The 21,715-nt window shown below is 39.6% G+C and overlaps 1 protein-coding gene across 2 annotated transcripts in view; it reads left to right on the top strand.

The window, feature by feature from the left end:
* Positions 1 to 17,131, top strand: part of BACE2 (beta-site APP-cleaving enzyme 2) — a 163,837-nt gene extending 146,706 nt beyond the window's left edge. For both annotated transcript variants that reach the window (XM_006870834.1, XM_006870835.1), the window contains one exon: positions 16,878 to 17,131. In XM_006870834.1, coding sequence (XP_006870896.1) covers positions 16,878 to 17,131 — 254 coding nt within the window. The remainder of the gene's footprint in view (positions 1 to 16,877) is intronic.
* Positions 17,132 to 21,715: the final 4,584 nt, after the last annotated feature.

Genomic DNA, 21,715 nt, shown 5'->3' with positions numbered 1-21,715 from the left:
AGCTATGAGTTGGAACTGACTCCCTGACATTTAACAACAATGACTATTGATGTTGAACCAATTTACCATCTATGAGCCCTGACATGAGGTTATAGGACAACCACTGGACTGCAAACCATAGGATCGTCAATTTAAACCCATCAGCCACTCCTCAGAAACCCTATGTGGGGTCTCTGTGAGTCAAAACTTACTCAAGTTAAAACCTAAACAACGTTTACTGACGTTGAACATGATTTGCCGTCTATGTATCTTTTTTGATGGACTATCTTTTCAAATTTTCTGGCTCATTTTTTAAGTTGTATTGTCTGTTTCCTTATTATTTAAGTTTTGAGAGTTCTTCATGCATTCTAGACTCAAGCCCTTCATGAGAAATGTTACTTGTGAATATATTCTCCCAGCTTTTTTGTTCTCTTAATAGTGTCTCTCAAAGAGGACAGACACGTGCTTAACTTTAGTTGTCTCAAATTTTTCATTAGTTTTTCTTTTTATAGTGATTTTTCGAAGTGCTTTGGTGTGGTGGCGTTAGGTGCTGTCCAGTAGGTTGCAACTCATAGCAAGCCTGTGTACAACAAACGAAAGGAAACAGTGTCTAGTCCTGTGGTAGCCTCAATATTATTGCTATACTTAAGTCCATTGCCACCACCACAACTTTCTGGTGTACTATGAAAATATTTTTTGCCTAACTTATAGTCACAAAGATTTTCACCTGTGTTTTCTTCTAAAAGCTTTTAACTTTAGGTCTTTCCTGTATTTTGAGTTAATTTTTTAAATGGTATAAGGTATAGATTGAAGGTTATTTTTAGCAATATTTTAATATCGTTTGTTGAAAAGACTGCCTTTTCTCTATTGAATTTCCTCTGTACCTTGTCAAAACTCAGTTGGCTACATATGTCTGGGTCTATTTCTAGACTTGGTATGTCTATTTCACATTATATCCACAGTCTTGCTTAAAATAAGTTCTCCTTCACTGCCATTGTGTTGATTTTGGCTTTCAAGTCGGTTCTAACCCATAGTGACCCTGTATAGAGTTTCCGAGGAGTGACTGATAAGTTTGAACCAATGACCTTGGCATTAGCAGTCCAACGCAAATCCTGCAGTGCCACATCAGAACTCTATAGAGGGTTTCCGAAACTGTTCATCCTTATAGGAGCAGACAGACGCATCTTCTGCAGAATAGCTGGTGAATCAATGACCCTGTAGTTAGCAGTCCAATACTGATCCCACAGCACTGGCATAAATTGTCAAATGCCTATCCCGGTCCTGTGAATTTTAGAACCAAATTGATAATTTCTACAAAAATACCTCCTTGGATTTTTATTGAAATTGTGTTGACTCTATAGCTTATCTAGGAAAAATTGATAATTTAAACAATATTCAATCTGTGTATGAACATGGTGATAGTGTTGGTGATAGTGGCTGCCATGAGTCATGGCAACCCTGTTTGTGCAGAGCGAACCACTGCATAGGGGTTTCAAGATGGTGGCCTTTTGGAAGCACATCTCCAGGCCTTTTCTTCCAAAGTGCCTTTGGATAGGTTCTAAATGGTGAACCTTTTGGCTAGTAGTTGAGAGCTTAACCATTTGTGCTGCTAACCCATCTAACATGGTCTACCTCTCCATTTATTTAAATCTTTATTTTCCCTCAACAGTGTTTCATAGTTTGGAATGTACAGGTCTTGGTGGCAGTGGCTGTGTGCCGTGGAGTCAGTTCCGACCCATAGCGACCCTGTCCAGGGTTTCCGAGGCTGTAAATCTTTATAGGAGCAGAATACCTCATCTTTCTCCCGTGAAACAGTTGGTAGTTTCAAACTGCTGACCTTGCAGTTTGCAGCCCGATTCGTAACCACTACGCTACAGGTCTTACATGTGTTTTATTTCTTATTTTTATGCTATTGTAAATGTTGACATTGTTTGAGATTTTCTTTGTTGTTGTTAAGTGCCATCAAGTCAGTTCTGACCCATAGCGACCCTGTATAGGGTTTCTGAGGAGCAGCTGGTGAGCTTGAGCCACCGGGCTTGCAGTTCAAATGACTTTGCAGTTTGGCCCATTAACCCACAGAGCCACACCAGGACTCCAGTATGAGATTTTCTTGTGGGGTAGGAATAATCCATAGCAGGACATAACACTTAACTTTCTATATGTACAATTCAATAGCATTGGTTACATTCTTCATGTTGATTCATAATTCTCGCTATCTCTGCCCATTTTGTTTCACCGCCATTGATTTGGATTGATTACCCCCTAAACCTGGTGTGACACTGTAGGTTAATGCACTGGAATTTAAAGTCAGTTTGAGCCTCAAGGTCGGTAGTTCAAGCTAACCAGCCACTCCTCAGAATAAGAGTTGTACTCCCTTATCAAGGTCACAATTGCTGGTGGTCATTCCACACATCCACAAATCCCTGATTGGGAAGAAAAGACAACAGAAGACTGTCTAAAGAATGCCTGGATTCCTTATTATCTCAGAACTGTAAATACTCTGACAGCTGTCCAGTGTTGGTGATTCCAGTGGACTGTATCTCTGTGAAAAACAAACAAACATAATTTTGCCTTTTTATAATTCTATTTGAACAAGTTGGAAGTTTAATTAGCTTTCCAACCAAGCAAATTTCTGCATTCAAGTCTTAACTATATTTAAATATTGCTGTGACTTCAAAGAAGCTATTGATTCTGAAGAAGTGGGTAGTGGGTTTTGATTGGGTTGACTGTTTTTTAAAAACTATTTGGATTTTAATTGTGATGCAGAATTTATAGTAACAAACATTTGGTTTTGTACAGACATTATTTCCACTCTGGTGGATAAGCTCAATAAAGGTCATATCCCCACCCCACCCCACCCAAAAAAAAAAAAAAAAACGCATTAGACCAGTTCACTGGACAACCCTACAAAGCCATGAATTCTATACCTTCAAACCAACAGAACTAATCATAGTAGATATTTGAATGTAGTTGAGTCATGCCAGCAACTTTGGCTGCATTGTTTTCTGGATAAGAGGCGGGGATTGCTGTTGTTATAAAATTATAATGGTTACCGAGGCAGACTGCTAACTCTCAAGGTCAGCAATTTGAAACCACCAGCTGTTCCATGGATGAAAGATGAGGCTTTCTGCTCCCGTAAAAATTTACAGCCTCGGAAACCCTACGCAGGGTCACTATGAGTCGGAACCGACTCCGTGACACACTACTACCACCATATATATATAACACAATATTTGCTATTCCTCCCTTTCTTCTGGTATAGAACTTAGTGGGATCAGTTAAGTCATTAAGTTGTACAACCATTACCCTTAATCCATGCCAGTTTTTCCATCACCATAAATATAAACCATAAAGTTTCCAGAGAAACATTTCTCTACTCTTTTACCACTCCTCCCCAACCCATGACCGCTGCTAGCCATTCTCTCTTATTCATGTATTTATACATAAGATTTATAAATATATCTACTTATTCATGTATTTTCATATAAGTAAGCACATAGAGTCCTTTTGTCCTTTTCTGATTTATTCATTTCACTCAGCATAGTGCTCCAAGCTTCATCTGTGTTGTAGCATGTCTCAGGGTTTTTTCTATTTGTGGCTGAATAGTACTCCATTGTCGACATTTTCTAATCCATTCATCTGTTGATGGGCGTTTAGGTTGTTTCCACCTTTTAACTATTGTGAATAGGACTGCAATGAGCATGATGTAATGTGTCAGTTAGCAGCACTGCTTAGGGGCCTCAAGGCTATGTACCTAGGAGTGGAATTGCTATGTTGGTTCTGCTTTTTGAGGAATCACCATACTGTTTTCCACAGTTGTTACACGATTTTTCATCCTCACCAACATGCTACTTTCTGGTTTTGTATCACTAATATTCTGGTAGGGATGAGGTGGTATTCTGCACTTGACTGCTAACCTAAAGATCAGTGGTTCAGACACACCTACCGCTGCCAAAGACAAAAGTGTGGCAATCTGTGTTTGTAAGATTACAGCTTTGGGATCTCAATGGGCAGTTCAACTTTGTCCTTTAGAGTCACTTTGGTTTGATTTGGTTTTAGTGGCTAAGGATGAAGAGCATCTTTTCCTGTATTTGTTGTCTACTTGAATGTCCTCTTTGGTGACTTGTCTGTTAATATTCTTTGCCTTTTTTTGGTTGAATTGTTTTTCTTTCACTTAAATTGTAGAAGTTTTATATATATTTAAGATACTAGAACATTATCGGATGTATTTTTCACCAAGTTTGGGGGATTTTTCCCAGTCTGTCAGTTATCTTTTTACTCTTTGATCAAGTCTTTTAATTAACATAAATATTTCATTTTTGTGAAGTCCCAGTTATCTTTTTTATCTTCTGCTGTTCCTGTATGTGGTGTATTTGATAACCTGTGGCTGAAAAAAATTAGATCCTATAATTTTGCCCCTTTATTTTCTTCCAGTACCTTTTTGGTTTTAGATTTAATACTTATGTCTTTGACCCATTTTGAATTGTTTTTTTGTGTGGTGTGAAGTATGGATCTTTTTTCAGTGTTCTGCATGGGGAGATCCAATTTTGCAAGCACCATTTGTTGAAGAAATTGTTCCTTTCCCATTGAATGGATTTAGCACCCTTGTTGAAAATAAGCTAATCATTGTTGTTGTTGTTATTGTTAAGTGCCTTCGAGTCAGTTCTGACCCATAGCAACTCTGTATAGGGTTTCCAAGGAGCAGCTGGTGAGCTTGAACCACCGACTTTGCAGTTCAAACGGCTTTGCAGTCTTGCGCATTAACCCACAATGCCACACGGATGTATATATTTCTAATTCTCAATTCTACTCCACTGGTGTAATGTTGATTTTGTCATTTCAGTTTCTGATGGTTCACTACTAGTATACAGCAATGGAATTGATTTTTGTGTATTGATCTTGTATCCGGCAGTCTTGCTAAACTTACTGATTAGGTCAAATCAACAAATTTTTATGGATTCCATAGGATTTTATACATAGATAATTATGTTGTTTATGAATAAAGACAGTTTATCTTTTTGAGTGTTGCACCTTTTATTTCTTTTTATTGCCTTATTGTGTAAGTTAGAACTTCTAGTATAATTTTAAATAAACTTGGTAAAAGCACACATTCTTTCCTTGTTCCTAATCTTAATCAGTTTTTTCATTATTAGCCATGGTGTTACCTATGAATGTCTTTTTAGATGTCCTTTATCAGATTCAGAAGCTATGGATATATCATAGTGTCAGGGACGGGCCTTGACATAGTTGTGTTGTTCACGAGTGTTTGGTTCACGAGGAGGGGAGATCCAGCGGCGATAGGGATAGCAAAAGAATACACAGACAGACAGAAGGAGGGGGACCATGAGGCACACCGAAACCAGGGTGGATGTATCACTGGTGGGCAGACTTGGGACTACAGACATCGTGGCCGCTGCAGGCAGCAACTCACTGCCCTCCAATCTGTACTACATGCCCTCCAAGCCATAATGCACACCTGGGCCGGCCTGCGTCTCGGTTTTATTTAGGGGAGGAGCTTCACACCAAGCTGGGAGGGGCTAAAGCAAGGTACAGCTAACATCAGTACTTTTCCAGACCTTCAGGTAACTTTACATCGTACGTCGCTGGTTCGAATCCTAGGCCCGCAACTTGGTTTCTCAGGCTCAATTAACATATCTATAGCCCCTGAACTCAGTTGGGGCAAGGTGAAAGGGAAGTACAAAAGGCTTGGGTGGAGTCCCACTGTTTTGGCTTCCTGAGCCAGGTTTTCAGGAACTTCGATGAATAAACAGCACCTGGGATAGATTTAGAGAAGATGGCTTTTTTGTCTATAGAACAAAGAACTGGGAAGTAGTTAAGCTATTTTCAGTTAATCCTTTGGAGAAAGGCTTGACCTTTGAAACCTTTACAGTCTTCGGCTTTAGGAAAATACTACATTTATCTGTGGACATTAAGGGCTCCATGTATGAAATTAATAAATATAACTGAACACTAAGATGAAAAACAATTTGCTATTAACTGCCAAGTGGCTAGATCTGTTCCTCAGAGCCTGCGACCTGTAACACTTGGGCCTATAGGGCCTCGAACTTCTGACCAGGCCTACACGGTCTGCAACATCATAGGGATTGTCTTTTCTGGTATGTTAATAATGTGAATTGCACTGGTTGATTTTTGAATGTCAAACCAACCTTGTATGCCTGGAATTAATCCCATTGGAACAGGATGTATTGTGAGAATGGCAGAGGACCAGAGTTTATGTTGTGCATAAAGTTGCTGTGAGTTAGAACCGATTCAACAGCACCTAACGCCAACAACAACATATGTTATTAGAATCAAGTTTCTAAAATGTGTTTAAAGAAATAGTGCCTTTGTGTCTTTGAAGAATACTGTTCTATCTTTTGATTTTCTTGGAATAACTTTTTCTCTCTTTTGGTATCAGGTTAATGCAGACCTCAGAATGTGTTGAGAAGTAGTTTTTCCTTTAGAGTTTCTTGAAAGAGTTTGTGTAGAAGTAATATGATTTCGTCCTTAAAATTGGGAAAATGTCTGCAGTGAAACTATCTGGTCTTGAATTTTTCTTTCTGGAAAGATCTTTAATTACAAATCCAATTTCTTCAATAGCTTTGGGGCTACTCAGGCTGTCTGTTTTTTCTTGAGTGAGATTTGATAGTTTCTTTCCTACAAAGAATTTGTCTGTTTCATCTAAGTTTTCACAATGATTGGAATAAAGTTGTTCATAATGTTCCCTTATCTTCCATTTAATATCTGTAGAATATGTAATAATGGCACCTGTTTCAGTTCTGGTATTGGTGTGTCTTTTCTCTTCTTCCTTATCAATGAGGTTTAAGGTTTATCAATTTTATTAATATTCTTAAAGAACTAACTTTTGTTTTCATTGGTTTGTCTCCATTGTTTTTGTGTTCTATGTTATTGCTGTGTGTACTTTTCTTTTTATCTCCAGCCACTTTTGGTTTATTCCACTTGGCTTTTGTTGTTTCCTAAGGTGGAGGCTGGTCTTACAGGCATCTAGTGTTGTAAATTTTCTTCTAAGTACTACTATCCAATAAATAAAAAAGACATGATTGATAAACTAAAGGGTCAGTGAAAACAATCCTTAGAAAGATTGACAAATAACCACAAAATAGTGGATTCAAACATACCAACAATCTGAAGACGGTGCAGGTCCAGGCAAGAGTCATATTGATTCAGCAACAACTAACAAGTACTACTTTAGTTGGCACTCATTTCATTTCAAATAGTTTTTTATCTCTTTTTTGGCTTCGTCTTTGATCTATGTGTTATTGTAAAATTAGTTACTTAGTTTAAAAATATTTGCAGATTTTCTGATTATCATTCTACTAACTGATCTCTAATTTAATTCCACTGTGCTCAGAGAAAATATTTGTACAGATTGAATCCTTACAAATGTATTGTTATAAGGCCAAGAATATATAGTCTGTTTTAGTAAATATTCTGTGTGCTGTTGAAGACAAGATATGCAATGGGACTTCTAAAAGTTTGTGGAAAATGGAATTGAAAGATAAAAATAAAAATTATAAACTTTATTTCTCAACATAAACTCCATCAAGGTCAAGACACTTTTGTAAGCCATGATTGAAACCAGACATTCAATTTATCAGCTGGTAAAGGAGCTCTGGTAGCGTAGTGGTTACGAATAGGACTGTGAACCATAGGACTGTGAACCGCAAGGTCAGCAGTTCGACACTACCAGCTGTTCCGCGGGAGAAAGATGAGGCGTTCTGCTCCCGTAAAGATTTACAGCCTCAGAAACCCTGTACAGGGTCGCTATGAGTCGGAACCGACTCCACGGCACATAACAACAACAACAAAGTACTGTAGGATAAGCACTGGACTGCAAAGTCGGTTTGAACTGCAAGATCGGAAGTCCAGACTTACCAACCGTTCCTCGGAAACCCTATACAGGGTCTCTATGAGTCAGTACCATCTCAACAACACTTAACAACAACAATAAAGAACTGACGGTCCTAGAAATTTAACGATGTCAATGCAGTCTTTTTACATGAATACTTGAAGAAAATTGATGCCCTTTGAATTTTTTTTTAAGATTGGGAAACTTTTTTTTTAAAGTTGTTGTTGTTAAGTGCCGTTGAGTTGGTTCTGACCCATAGCGACCCTATAGAGGATTTCCGTAATGACTGGTGAGCTTGAACCACTGACTTTGCAATTTAAACGCCTTTGCAGTCCAGCGCATTAACCCACAGCACTACACCAAATCAGGATGGTAGTGTGGATGCCTAATGATTTGTCATTGGAGCGCTCACAAAATTGCCCTTGTTTGATGAGAGGAATGAGCAGTAATATTTTTATGGTGGGAAAGGATTTTCTGATGAAGCCTCTCTGGGTATTTTTCTGCTAAAACTCTGGCTAACTTTTTCAAAAGACTCTCATAATAAGTAGATGTTATTGGGATTTTTTGACCATCCAAAAAGTTCAATAAGTAAAAAGTCTGAGGTTTTCAAAACACTGTTGCCATAACTTATTCTTGACCTGTCTACTTTTGTTTGAACTGGACCTCTTCCACTTCTTGGTAGCCATTGTTCTTGGTCTTTAAGGTCAGACTGGTAACATCGAGTTTCCTCTCCTGTTACAATTCTTCCAAGAAATACTTCAGGATCTTGATCCCATTTGTTTATAATTTCCATGAAAGCTCTGCTCTTGTCTACAGCTGATCAGGGGTTCAACAGTTTAGGCACCCATCAAACAGAAAATTTGCCCAGCTTTAGTTTTTTTATCAGAATTATATAAGCTGAACCAATTGAGTTATCTGTGATGTAGGCTACTGTTTCTGCTATTAATCCTCCATCTTCTTCAATTAGGGCACAAACAATATAAATTTTTTTCTTTGTAAATTGATGTGCGTGGTCTACTATGGGCTTCATCTTCAATGCCCTCTTATCTCTTCTTAAAATGAGTTATCCATTTGTAAAACTGTTGGTTTCTTTGGAGCATTGTTCCATAAACATTTCGTAAAGCATCAGTGATTTCACCATTCTTCCATCCAACCTTCTCCATAAGTTTGATGTGTTTTCTTGTTTCAATTTTAGCAGAATTCATGTTGCTCTGAGAGAGACTCCTTTTGAACTGATGTGTAAGTCTTGTTAATGCCTCAAACTAGATCCTGTTCAGACATGTTAAAACAATTAATATGAGTTTATTTGGTGTACGTTTTTTGTTAAAGTCCATTCATTGTTTTTTCTTAATACACGTTTTGTGTGAACTCTCTAAGGATTCCTCATATACTGTTAATATCCGTGTCGTGTTCTGCAATTGTTAATTAGGTCAAGTTGACTGATAGTGTTGTTCAGGCATTCTATATCTTATTTCTGTTGACTTGTTCTATCCATTATTGAGAGGGGAATGCTGAAATCTGACTATAGTTGTGGATTTCTATTCTTTCCTTGCAATTTCTTTAGTTCTTCATATATTTCAAAACCCTTCACTAGGTGTGCATACATTTAGAATTGTTATGTGTTGTTGAAGAATTGATTCTTTTATCATTATGAAATTGTCATCTTTACCCCTGGTAATAGCTTTGCTATGAAATAATCTCTGTCTAATATTAATGTCAACAAAGTAAACACTAGGCCTAGTGTGGCGCTGTGGGTTAATGCACCAGACTGCAAAGGTGTTTGAACTGCAAGTTTGGTGGTTCAAGCTCACCAGCTGCTCCTTGGAAACCCTATACAGGGTCACTATGGGTCAGAACCAACTCGACGGCACTTAACAACAACAATAATAATGTAGCGCTATGGGTTAGTGCACTGGACTGCAAGGTTGGTGGTTCAAGCTCGTCAGCTGCTCCTCGGAAACCCTATGCAGGGTCGTTATGGGTCAGAACCAACTCGATGGCACTTAACAGCAACAACATATGTATATATGTGTGTTGTTGTTGTTGTTGTTGTTAAGTGCCTCTGGGCTTATTTTAATTGGTATTAGCATGATACATTCTTCCATAATTTTATGTTTGACATAGTTGACACTTTACATGTAAAGTAGGTTTTTTATAGACAGCATAAACTGCACTTGGGTTTCGCTTGCTTTCTATCTAATTGGACAATTTATGCCTTTTAATTGGGGTGTTTAGACCGAGAGTGGCAAACAACGGGCTGCTGATCATAGCTGGCCTGTAACCTCTTTTGTATAGTCAGTTTTCTAAGAATAGTTTTTACATTTTTAAAACATTGTTAAGCGGGACAACAGGGCATGTGACCAAAACCCTATGTGACTGAGAAACCTAACCTATTCATTATCTGGCCCTTTTCAGAAACAATTTGCTGACCTCTGGTTTAGACTATTGACATTTAACGTGTTGATTAGTATGGTTGAGTTTCAGACTTGCTATTTATTTTCTCTTGAATTCATCTGCTCTGTATTTACCGTTTCTTCTTTTTTGGCCTTCTTTTGGAGTGTATTTTATTATTTGTTTTAATCTCCTTTACTGGTTTACTAGCTATAACTCTTTGATGTGTTGCTTTACTGGTTGCTTTAGGGTTTATCGCGTCCATCTTTAACTTATCACATCTGCCTGTCAGTGTGGAGAGAAAGCCATGAAGGTTCAGTGGCAGAATCCCCATTTCCTATGACAGAGTCCCCGGTTCAATTCCCAGCCAATGCACTTCAAGCTCAGCCAACACTGTGTGTCAGTGGAGGCCTTTGTGTTGTTTTAATGCTAAAGGGCTTTCAACAGAGCTTCCTGGCCTGGCAATCTCTGTCCATCAATTAGCCAATGAAAACCCTATGGGGTAAACAGTCAGTCTGCAGTGAGTCGTGGGTTGGATCAGGACCAGACAGCATTTTGCTGACTTGTGCCTGGGGTTAACATGAGTTGGGGTGGGAGATTGGCTACTCAATAACAGTTCATAGCAACAACCTTTAAGTAAATTCTGCCATTTCATACATAGTATTAACACCTTTCTAATACTTTTTCTGTCTCCTACCTTCTCCTCTCCTGTGAGTAGCCTTTGAGGAGTGCTCCAAAAAGTTTGTTGGAAAAAGGAATTAAAACATACTGTACTTTTTCCATTAACTTTTTAAAGCTCCTTCAGATCTGAGTACTTGAAGTTGTTCCAAATTCCATCTCTCTTCTCTCTCTTTCATTCTTCCGTTCCTCCTTAAGTATTTTGTTCCCTCTCTGTTTCATTTTAGACACTTTCATTATTATATCTTAAAGTGGACTAGTCTTTTCTTCTGCAGTATATATAGTCTCCTGCTCATTCTACTCATTTGAATTATGGTGTTGGCAAAGAATATTGTATATACTATGAACTTCCAGAAGAACAAACAAATCTGTCTTGTAAAACAGTGCAGCAGCATGCTTTTTAGAAGCGAGCATAGTAAGACATTCTCATTTACTTTGGTTATGTTATCAGGAGGGACCAGTACTGAGAAGGACATCATGCTTGATAAAGTGGAGAGTCAGTGAAAAAGAAAGAAGATGCTTAACAAGATGAGTTGACACAGGGGATCAAACATAGCAAATCTGGGGCATGACCTAGCCGTATTTTGTTGTAACCAAAACATTTGTTCCTGTCGCTTTTTGATTGGAATGTAGATTATTATTTTGAAGTGCCATCAAGTCGGTTCTGACTCATAGCGACCCTGTATAGGGTTTTTAAGGAGTGACAAGTAGGTTTGAACCACCAACTTTGCACTTAGCAGTCCAGTGCCTATCCTACAGTGCCACAACGAGAATGCAGGTAGTCTCTGACTAATTTTCCCCATCACTAAGAACGACCCATCTAAGTGTTCTGATATCCTGTGCACTATGCCATTTTTTGGTTTGTTTTGTTTTTACTGTGGCTGTTGGGAACAGGTACTATCCTTGGCCCTATGTAGACTCCCGGCACTGTTGTGATTTTCTAAAGTATATATTTCCCTAGACTGGAGTACTTTCCTTACTCTCAATCTCTGATCAGAACTCAGTTTAAGACTCAAGTGAAACCCTCTATAAATATTTGCAACTTCCCTTTGTGCAGCTGTCTCCTCATTATTACTCTTCTACAAAGTCTGTCCCCCTTGGCATTCTGAATTTATGCTTCTGTCTCCTCAACTCAGGGTCATACCAGCTTTTGTCTGTGTTCCCTCCTTTCTGCACCTTCACAGGGCAATGAGATAAGGCAATCATTGGGCTCACCTCATTGGCTTCACGCCTCTTATGATTTATCATCTTTCCTTGCTTGATTAATATTTTCAGAGTGTTTGTTGTTGTGGTTTTCATATAGCTTTTACTGATATTTTAACTGTGTCAGATGGGAGGGCCTATCTGGGCCCTTGTACACCGCCATCTTGAGTAGGAAGCAAAGTGGTTTCAAATGACTCTTCCTTTTTTACACTGTACTGTATGTATTAAGGTATTGTTTTCTTTGCATGTCTCCCTCTCATAATTGTATTTGTGAAAACTCCATTCACAAAATTCAAAAAGAAAATATAAATGACCTGCTGTGGAAAGTCACTTGCATATCAGGAATCCTTGTGAAGCAGTGAGTAAAAGACATCAAAATATCAATGCAAATGGTTCAGAAATGTTTACTTTAAATGGCATCCCCTAGTAGTAAGTAAAGGATTATAACCATTCTGATCTCAGATTAAGGAGTGGCTGGTAGGTTTGCTTTCTTATATTTGCAAATACTTATAAAGATGTGGGGAATTGAGTACCGTGGTGGTAGGTGTAGCTAGTAGCTCAGTCTTACGGGCATTTTGTCAGCATATTTTGTTAATCCGGGAGGCTTAGAAGTAAATATTCTCATGACCCATAATTTTACTTCTAATAATTCTTCCAAAAGAAACTTGGAATTTGAACAAATATTTAGCTACAAAGATGTTTTTTACATCAGCGTTTATAATACTGGAAATATTGGAAGAAACATTTGTTGTTGTTAAGTGCTGTCAAGTTGGTTCCAACCCATAACGTCCCTGTATAGGGTTCCCAAGGAACGGCTGGTGAGCTTGAATCATCGACCTTGCAGTCCAGTGCATTAATCCACAGTGCCACGCCAAGACTCCAGGACGCAACATAAATGGTCACAAATATGTACTTATCAAACAAATTTGATCAATCTATGAGATCTTTTTATATGTAGTCATAAAAATTTTATGGTTGAATATTAAATAACATAAGAAAGATTTTTATCTTATGCTAAATGAAAAATGCAGCTTACAAAAATCTGCACAACTGCACCAGTAGTTTACATGGTTTTAATAAAAGCATAGATACATAGAAAAAGGTTATATTATAAAATACTAACACTGATGATTTCTGAGTAGTGAGTTTTTGAGTGGCTTTCCTTGTTTCTAACTTAGCTATTTTTTAAAAAAAATTTTCTATCATAAATATGAATAGCCTTTGTATTAATAACAAGGCTTTTAAAATTATTATTTAAAATGTTTGTTAAATATTTGCATTTTCATGCTTTATGACAGGCTCAACAAACTTTATCTGTGAAGGGCCAGGCAGTAAATACTTGAGTCTTTATGGACCAGATGGTCTCTATCATAACTGATTAACTCTGCTGCTATAATATAAAAGTCACTGAGATACTATGCAAAGAATGAGCATGACTATGTCCAATACATTTTATTTTAAAAACAAGAAAGCAGACCAGATTGGCCCAGGGCTATGCCATTTGCTAACCCAGGGATCGGCACTTGGGAGCCTACCTCAGTTGAAGGCCATCATCCCTGGGTACTTGTTGTTGTTGTTGTTGTTAAGTGCTGTCGAGTCGGTTTCGACCCATAGCGACCCTGAACAGGGTTTCTGAGGCTGTAAATCTTTATGGGAGCAGATCGCCTCATCTTTCTCCCGCGGAGCAGCTGGTAGTTTCGAACTGTGGACCTTGCGGTTCGCAGCCCAATTTGTAACCACGACGCTACCAGAGCTCCTTCCCTGGGTACTTAGGTATTTACAATCTCTTGTTCATTGCCCTTCTCTTGAATGAACCTGATGTGTTCAATAAAAGTTTAATTTTCATAAGAAGAGGCCCAGGAAAGATAGTCTGTTGAACTAACTATAGACCTTTTTGGTCAGATCAGCTGAAGGCCAACATCCCTAGGTTCTTGTATATTTGCAAGTTGTTCCTTTTCTCCTCTTGTGTGCTTAGAAAAAGCCATATAATAAGAGTCCATATTAGTAAGAAATGTATCCTCTTTGCAAAGCATTCAAACTTCTTTTCCCTTTTTTAAGGCCATTATTCCATTGTCATTTTGACTTTTTCTTTCTTCCATTTAAAGATGAAAAAAGGGCTCTTCTTATTTGGCAGGATTTAGGATGCTAATACTTTAGTTTAAAAGAAATTTAACTGCTTAACAACATTATTTTCTGGTGCTGAAATATTCATTTTTACCATTCAATATAGGCAAAGTGGGCAGCAAGGCCTTTTTCTTTTCTTTTTTCTTCCAAATAAAGCTTAACGTGTTAAATTAATTCTGTGCGCCTATAGATAAATGCTTATATGGATAAATGCAATTTTCTGATTACCCCCATGCCTGCTGTCTTAGGCTGCGTTCTCTAGAGAAGCAAAAACATTGAAGTGTATGTTATTCTTGTAGCTGTTTAGTGCTGTTGTGTCCATACTGACTCATAATGATTCTATATACAACCAAAGGAAACACTGCCCAGTCCTGTGCTATCCTCAACACAATTGTTACTATGCTTGATTCCATTGTTGCTGTCACCGTGATAATCCATCTCATGGAAGGTCTTCCTCTTTTTCACTGACCTTCTTCTTTACCAAGTTGTTTTTGTTAAGTGCCATTGAGTCAGTTCTGATCCACAGTGATCCTGTATAGGGGGTCCAAGAAGTGACTGTTAAGTTTGAATCACCGACCTTGCAGTTCAAACCGACCCTGTCGTCAAGCAGTTATCCTCTGGTGCCACACCAAGTTTCATGTCCTTATTCAGGGACTGACTGTTCCCTCCTGATAACATGTCCAAAGTACAGGAGCCTAAGTTTTGCCATCCTTACTTCTAAGGAACATTGTGGTTGTACTTTATCCAAGATAGACTTGTTTGTTCCTTTGGTATTCCATGGTATTTTCAATATTCTTCACCAACAACGTAATTCAAATGCATCAATGCTTCTCCAGTCTTTTGCATTTATTGTCCATATTTCACATGCATATGAGGCAATTGAAAATACTATGGCCTAGGTCAAGCACACCTAGTCCTCACAGAGACATCTTTGCTCTTGAACACTTAAGTCTTTTGCAGCAGATTTACCCAATGCAATAAATCATTTGACCTTCTCTTTTTTTTTGGGGGGGGGGAGGGGAAGGACTTGGTTGTTGTGGGGTGTTTTGTTTTTTGACTGCTGCTGTCATGAGTTCTGATTGTGGACCCAAGTAAAATGAAACCCTTGACATTGTCAGTAGTCTTTTCCATTTATCATGATGTTGCTCATTGGTCCAATTGTGAGGATTTGTGTTTTATGTTCAGGTCTAACCATACTGAGACTATAGCTTTTCATCTTCATCAGTAAGTGCTTCAAGTCGTCTTTGCCTTCAACAAGTAAGGTGATGCCATCTGCACATTGCAGATTGTTACTGAGTCTTCCATAAATCCTAATGACACATTCTTCTGCATACAGCCAGTTTCTCAGATTATTTGTTCAGCATACATGATGAAAGAGTACAACCTCAGTGCACATTATCCTGATTTAAAACCACACAGTAGTCCCTTAGTCCAAACAGCTGCCTCTTAGTCCATGTACAGGTTCTGCATGAACCCAATTTAATGTTCTAGAATTCCCATTCTTTACAACATTATCCATAATTTGTTAGGATTCACATAGTTAAATGCCCTTGTATCGTCAGCAAAACACAGCTAAATATCTTTCTGGAATTTTCTGCTTTCAGCCAAGATCCATCTCACATTAGGAATGATATCCATCAGCTTGTTGGAGTTTTTGGGCTTATAGATCCTGTGGCTCCATCGTTAAGATAGCATGTGTCTCCCCCTTGTGTTGTCTCTCTGCCTGTGTTGCTTCTTAGAACTCAGAAGTGCTTAGGTTTAGGGCACACCCTACACTACTGTAGCCTCATTAATGGTCATCTTCCCACTGCTGCAGAGTCTGTTCCAACTCATAGCAACCTAATAGGACAGAGTAGGATGCTCTATAGGGTTTCTGAGGCTATAAATCTTGACAGAAACTGACAGCCTCTTCTTTCTCCTACAGAGCGACTATGGGTTCGAACTCGAGTCTTTCAGCTAATAGCCCAATCCTTACTTGACTGTGTCACCAGGGCCCCCTGCCTTGCCTCACATAGTAATAAAACACTAGCCCCAAACCAATTCATATCCATAGATATAAGGGTCAGGACTCCAAACATCTTTGGTAGGGGGACAGTTCAACTCATGATAGATTACATACTCATTTCTCACTCCTGATGCTGGGTCCCCATAAAAGGTAGGTGTGACATGACATAGGACAAGTATGGGGAGTAGTAGGATTTCCTCATTCTGTCTAGGAACCCCCTCAAGACTGTGGGTGGGTTCCAGGCTTACATGAGGACACTGTCTATTGTAGAATTTGCCTTAGAGCATGAATCCAGGATGATCTAAGCAGGGACAACCACTGTGATTCAGAAAGGTCTGATTGAGCCTTCAGAAGGGTTGGCAGCCCTATGTGAAGCATACAGCTGTATCCTCTGTATGTTGCCCTCCACCACATGACTCACACTCAGACCCTGAAATGCCCAGTTGCTCCACTTCACAGGGGACTAGACCCTCTGGAGTCACTCGGCCCGGTTAGCACTCACAGTGCATGGTTGGAGTCAGATTATCAACTAAACTGTGTGTGGTTTCATAAAGTAAGAAGTGGTTTCGTTTGTCAGTGAGAAGGCTCTTTTCATAGCTGTGGATGTCTCCCCTTTTGTCTCCTCAGAAATTGCGGGTACTCCGGTGTCTGAAATTTCTGGGCCTTTCTCAACCGATGACATCGCCAGCAGCTGTGTCCCTGCCCTCCCTCTGAACAAACCCATTCTCTGGATTGTCTCTTATTCGCTCATGAGTGTGTGTGGAATCATCCTCCTCGTGCTCATCATCCTGCTGCTACTTCCGTTCCAGTATCGGCACCGCCCCCGCGGCCCCGAGGTCGTCAATGATGAGTCGTCTCTCGTGCGGCATCGCTGGAAATGAACCCGAGTCTACGCTGGAGTGACCTTGAACTCAGCCATGATGAGAATGATGTCTCCAGTGCATCAGGCAGGGGTATGAGGCCCAGGCTTCCTCCTGTATCCACAAGTCTTAAATCACTGTTCTGATCCCAGATGCCTTCCAGATTTACTGTATTCTTGATTTTAAAGCTTCCTCCTCCCTTACTTCCAGGAAAAATAATAACAATAAATTTAAAAACAAACAGGAAACCCACCTCTTTCTAAAACAAAACAGAGTGATTTGAACTTCAGGCTTTATGTGACTGGGTATGCCAAAATGCCTAGACATGCCACAAGAAAACACAAGCTGTGGTTTGTTCTCTTCTGTCTCAGATGTCCGGAGAAAGGGTATACAGATTGTAAGCCCTCTTAGCTTACAGGAAGCCTTTAGTATTAATTGCAGTTAGGAGATTTTACACCAGCTCTCACCCTGCGTCAGTGTGGGTCAGAAGCAGAGCAGCAGCCCTTCTGTGGGTCTCCTTCTCTGTGCCCTGAGTGGGAGTTGGAACCTACAGGAGGTCACCTCCTGACCTTACTCACCAGCGTCTTCTGAAGGCAAACAGCCTTTGCCCATCATGCTAGAGTGGGCAGGAAGCCTCCTATCCTTTAGTGCCCAACATTTCTGAGTGTTGTTGGTGTCAAACTAAAAACCTACCTCTAGTGAGACTTTGCCCAGGGTGCCATGCCTGGGTGGGGTACAGCAGCCTGGCTGCACCCCTTGCCCTCACCGAAAGGAACCCTCATTCCTGCAGGCAAGATGTCACAGGTGCTGAACCCCAAAACATTGTCACCCAGCTGGTCATTGTCAAACAAGCTTATATACTTAAAATTGATCATCAGTGTCTTAATGAGTAAAGCAAATTCTCTTCTCACTAAGCTGGTTGTAGAGTCCCTGGGTGGCACAAACAGTTAAGCCCTTGACTGCTAACCAGAAAGGTGGCGCTTAGAACCCATCCAGAGGCACCTTGAAAGACGGGTGTGGAGGTTTACTTTGAAAAGGCCGCAGCCTGGAAAACCCTACAGAGCAGTTCTACTCTGCAACACTTGGGGTACTCCTGAGTCTGAATCAGCTCAATGGCAACAGTTGGTTGGGTTTTCTTTCCAAATTTTCTCTGGGGCGTAGATGGTCACTATCTTATAGGGAGATAGAGTTGCCCGTATTTCCAGCAAGCGGTCAGAGAAGGAAGAGAAGAGTCCCAAAAAGAAAACAAGAGGGACTTGGACTCTTCTCAATGCTTTGAAACCACATCTTTCCATATGCAGAAACCTCTGGGTTGGAGCTCACCTACACTAGTAATCAACGTGAGCAAAGCAGCTTAAAAGTCAACCTACACGGCCCTTCCCTTTGGCAGGTTCAGTCTTGGGTGACGAAATTGGGTGCACAGTGGTATTCTTACTGGGGGAAACCCCACTTTCTAGCATTGTTTGAGGCCTTTGCCAAAGAGAAGTGTAAGCCTTTAACTTGATGTAGCTAGCCTTCTATGATATGTAATTTGGAGAGGGGTTAACCTCGCTTGGTTGTACACGAAGTTCAATGTTCTCTTTGCAGTGCTTTCGGGATGGGATCTTCATATAATAAAATTCCACTGAAAGGGCTAAGTGTTGAGTACCTCTCCTGACTGGAATGGTATTTGTATTCATCTGTATGTTTCAGCCCTCAACTCACTAGTCCTTGAATAGCACAAATAGTTTAAGCACTTGGCTACTACCCAAAAGATTGGTGGATTGGTCCGCCCAGAAGCATTTCGGAAGAAAGACCTGGCATTTTAATGCCAAAAGAAAGGTCACCCATTCAAAACCCTCTGAAACACAGTTCTGCTCTGACACTCATAGTGCCAACTCATAGTGCAACTGGTGTTACTGGCTTTACTCACATGATCCCCGGTACCTCCACATTCAGAACGATATAGCTGTTCTGAAGAGACAGGGAGGTCGCGTCTGCTTGTCATGCTGTCTGCACAGAACTGCCAACCACCAAACGTAATCTTCTGTGAGTTTTTTGTGAGAGTGGACACGGGTAGCATCTTAGAAGGAACAGTATTGATCTTCTGTGTTCTTCAAGATGCATGTCATGTTTGGAGGTGGGGATTTCCTCTGGGAATAGTGTAGAGAGAAGAGATTCTGTTATCAGATGCTTGGATCACCTCTAGTCCCAGCTCGTCGAGAGCTAATCATTTCAAAATGCATTTCTGAATGAGAACTCTAAGGAAGTTCAATTCTTTTCATGTAACATTGGCTTTTTCATCCATCTCTGATTTTGTGACCCACTTCCTGTAGAAGTAGAGTTAATGCCCCTAGACCGTGTCCTCCCCTTGCTGTGAAAAACCCGAAGCCCTAAGTTGGTGGTTCAAACTCACCAGCCGCTCCTCAGAAACCCTATACAGGGTTGTATGAGTTGGAACTGACTCAGCGGTACTTGAGAACAACAGAATAAGAGAGACTGGTTGACTTTACAGCTCTGACCTGGTTGGTTTTGCCGCTGTGGTTCTATGCAGTCATCCTCTGTCCATTTTACTGTGTTAGGTTTCTGAAATGTTAAACATTCCTATGGCAGCATATTAGCAGATACTGCTCCCAGCGTACATGATAACAAGTTAAGTTTCAAGTTAAGGTATGTGAATGAATTTGTTATAATGCTCTGCTTTTCATATCACATTTCTCTACCTTTTCATCTCAGATGTCATTGGATGTGACATTCTAATAGAAATACTTAAATTATAAAGGCTTAATTTAGCAACAAGAATGAAATAGACAATTGAATCTGGGACATTTTTCTGGCATGCCTTACTGCTAAACATTGGACTTCAAGTCAAAACCCTGTTAGTGACACCCACCTCCTCAAGTGATGTAAATTGATCCTTAGCTTGGCAAGCATTCAAGGAGACTTCCTTTGAACAGGAGAGGAAGTAGCAACCCTTTGAGGGTGTCATTTTTACCTTGTGATACACGGTGGAGAATGCTGGAAGGCAGTGCTGGGTGTATCTTAGCACAAGATTGTCAGAAACCTTGTCAGCTCTCCAGCAGGAAATGGATACTTCTATGCTAACAATATTATTTTAAGCAGAACAGTGCTTTATGTTCTTGATCACTTATTTGAAAATCTGAAATGAAATCCTGCCTTTAGAAACTGAAACTGCTTATGAAAAAAAAAAAATTTACAAGAAAAGAAATGGGGGATAGATTGTATCTTTTTCCATGCAAATTCCAAAGAAACACTGGCAGTAAGTGTCAGGTGGATTGTGTACACAGTATACTAGTTCATATTTCTTGGGAACCTAAAACAAAGTCCCTGGCATTAAAGACTCACATGCCTGGTGTGTGATGGCAGGAAATGTTCCCCAGGACATATTCCACTTAAAACACTTGGAAGGCCTCTACCTAACTCATTGGGACAAGCAGAGGTTTCAGTTGGAGAGAAATTCAAAATCAGTTACGGTTCAAAATGACTAAAGTAATTCTTCACAGCATCGTTTTCCCAACTCCATAGAGCTCTGGATAATAGATTTTGAATAGCAGTCGGGATTGGAGGATGCCATGTTTATCTTTGTTGAGAGGTGAAGAGGAATTATTGAATTATTTAATGGGCTCCATGCATGAGCGACAATTTGTAAAATTACTCTTGCCACTTCCCTGCTCGGTGGAACTGCCAAGTGAGGTTTTGCTCTAAGTTCTGGCTTTGTGCCACTTAATGTCATTACAAATACATCATGACTGACAGCCTATTGCATTAAAAAAAAAAAAAAAACAATAACTGAGTTTCATAGACTTTATCCTTATTAGTGGAAACCAAATAATTGGGTAGAGTCCCAGTGTGTTTTCTCTTGCATACACTTATAATTAGAATTGATTATAGAACTGTTCAGAAGAAACACTTGTTACTAAAACTTGTTTTTTCAGAAAAACAACCAAACACCATAAAATGTAAAATTGTGGGGTTTGTTTTGTTGTTGTTTTGTTTTTGCCAAGAGAGATTAGATTTTTAATGCCAAGAAAATTCCACACAGCAGAATTTATTGTGTACATTTCCACTGTGCTTTCAGCCAACTCAGTTTTAGATTAATGGTGTGGTGCTGTGGGTTAATGCGCTGGACGGCAAAGTCAGTTTGAACAGCAAGGATGGTGATTCAAGCTCACCAGTCACTCCTCAGAAACCCTGTACAAGGTCTCTATGGGTCAGAACCGACTCGACGGCACTTAAAACAACAATATTAATAAAATAGCAAACTGGAGAAAAAATTATGAGAGTTGGAAAGAAAGATAAAATCATGTTGACAAAATAAATACAACTAGCTTTTTGATAAAACATTGTTAACTCCAGGTATTCTCAATTTTTTTCAAAACTTTAAAAAGACTTAAGTTGCTGAATCAATTGGTGATGTGATTTATTTAGAATATGCAAGCTGGAATCAGTGTCAGAAGTCAACATTGAAAGAAGTAAGGGAAAGAAGTGGCCTGTTAGACTTGGCATTGTCAAAACCTGGGAGACCCACTGCCATCAAGATGGTACCAACTCATAGCGACCCTATTTTGTTGTTAGGTGCCATCAAGTCAGTTCCAACTCATAACA

The sequence above is a fragment of the Chrysochloris asiatica genome, unplaced genomic scaffold (genome assembly GCF_000296735.1).
Source record: "Chrysochloris asiatica unplaced genomic scaffold, ChrAsi1.0 scaffold00154, whole genome shotgun sequence".
In the NCBI taxonomy this organism is placed as follows: domain Eukaryota; kingdom Metazoa; phylum Chordata; class Mammalia; order Afrosoricida; family Chrysochloridae; genus Chrysochloris; species Chrysochloris asiatica.
Note: the sequence above shows the minus strand (reverse complement) of the source record. Positions and strands in the feature narration are given on the sequence as shown.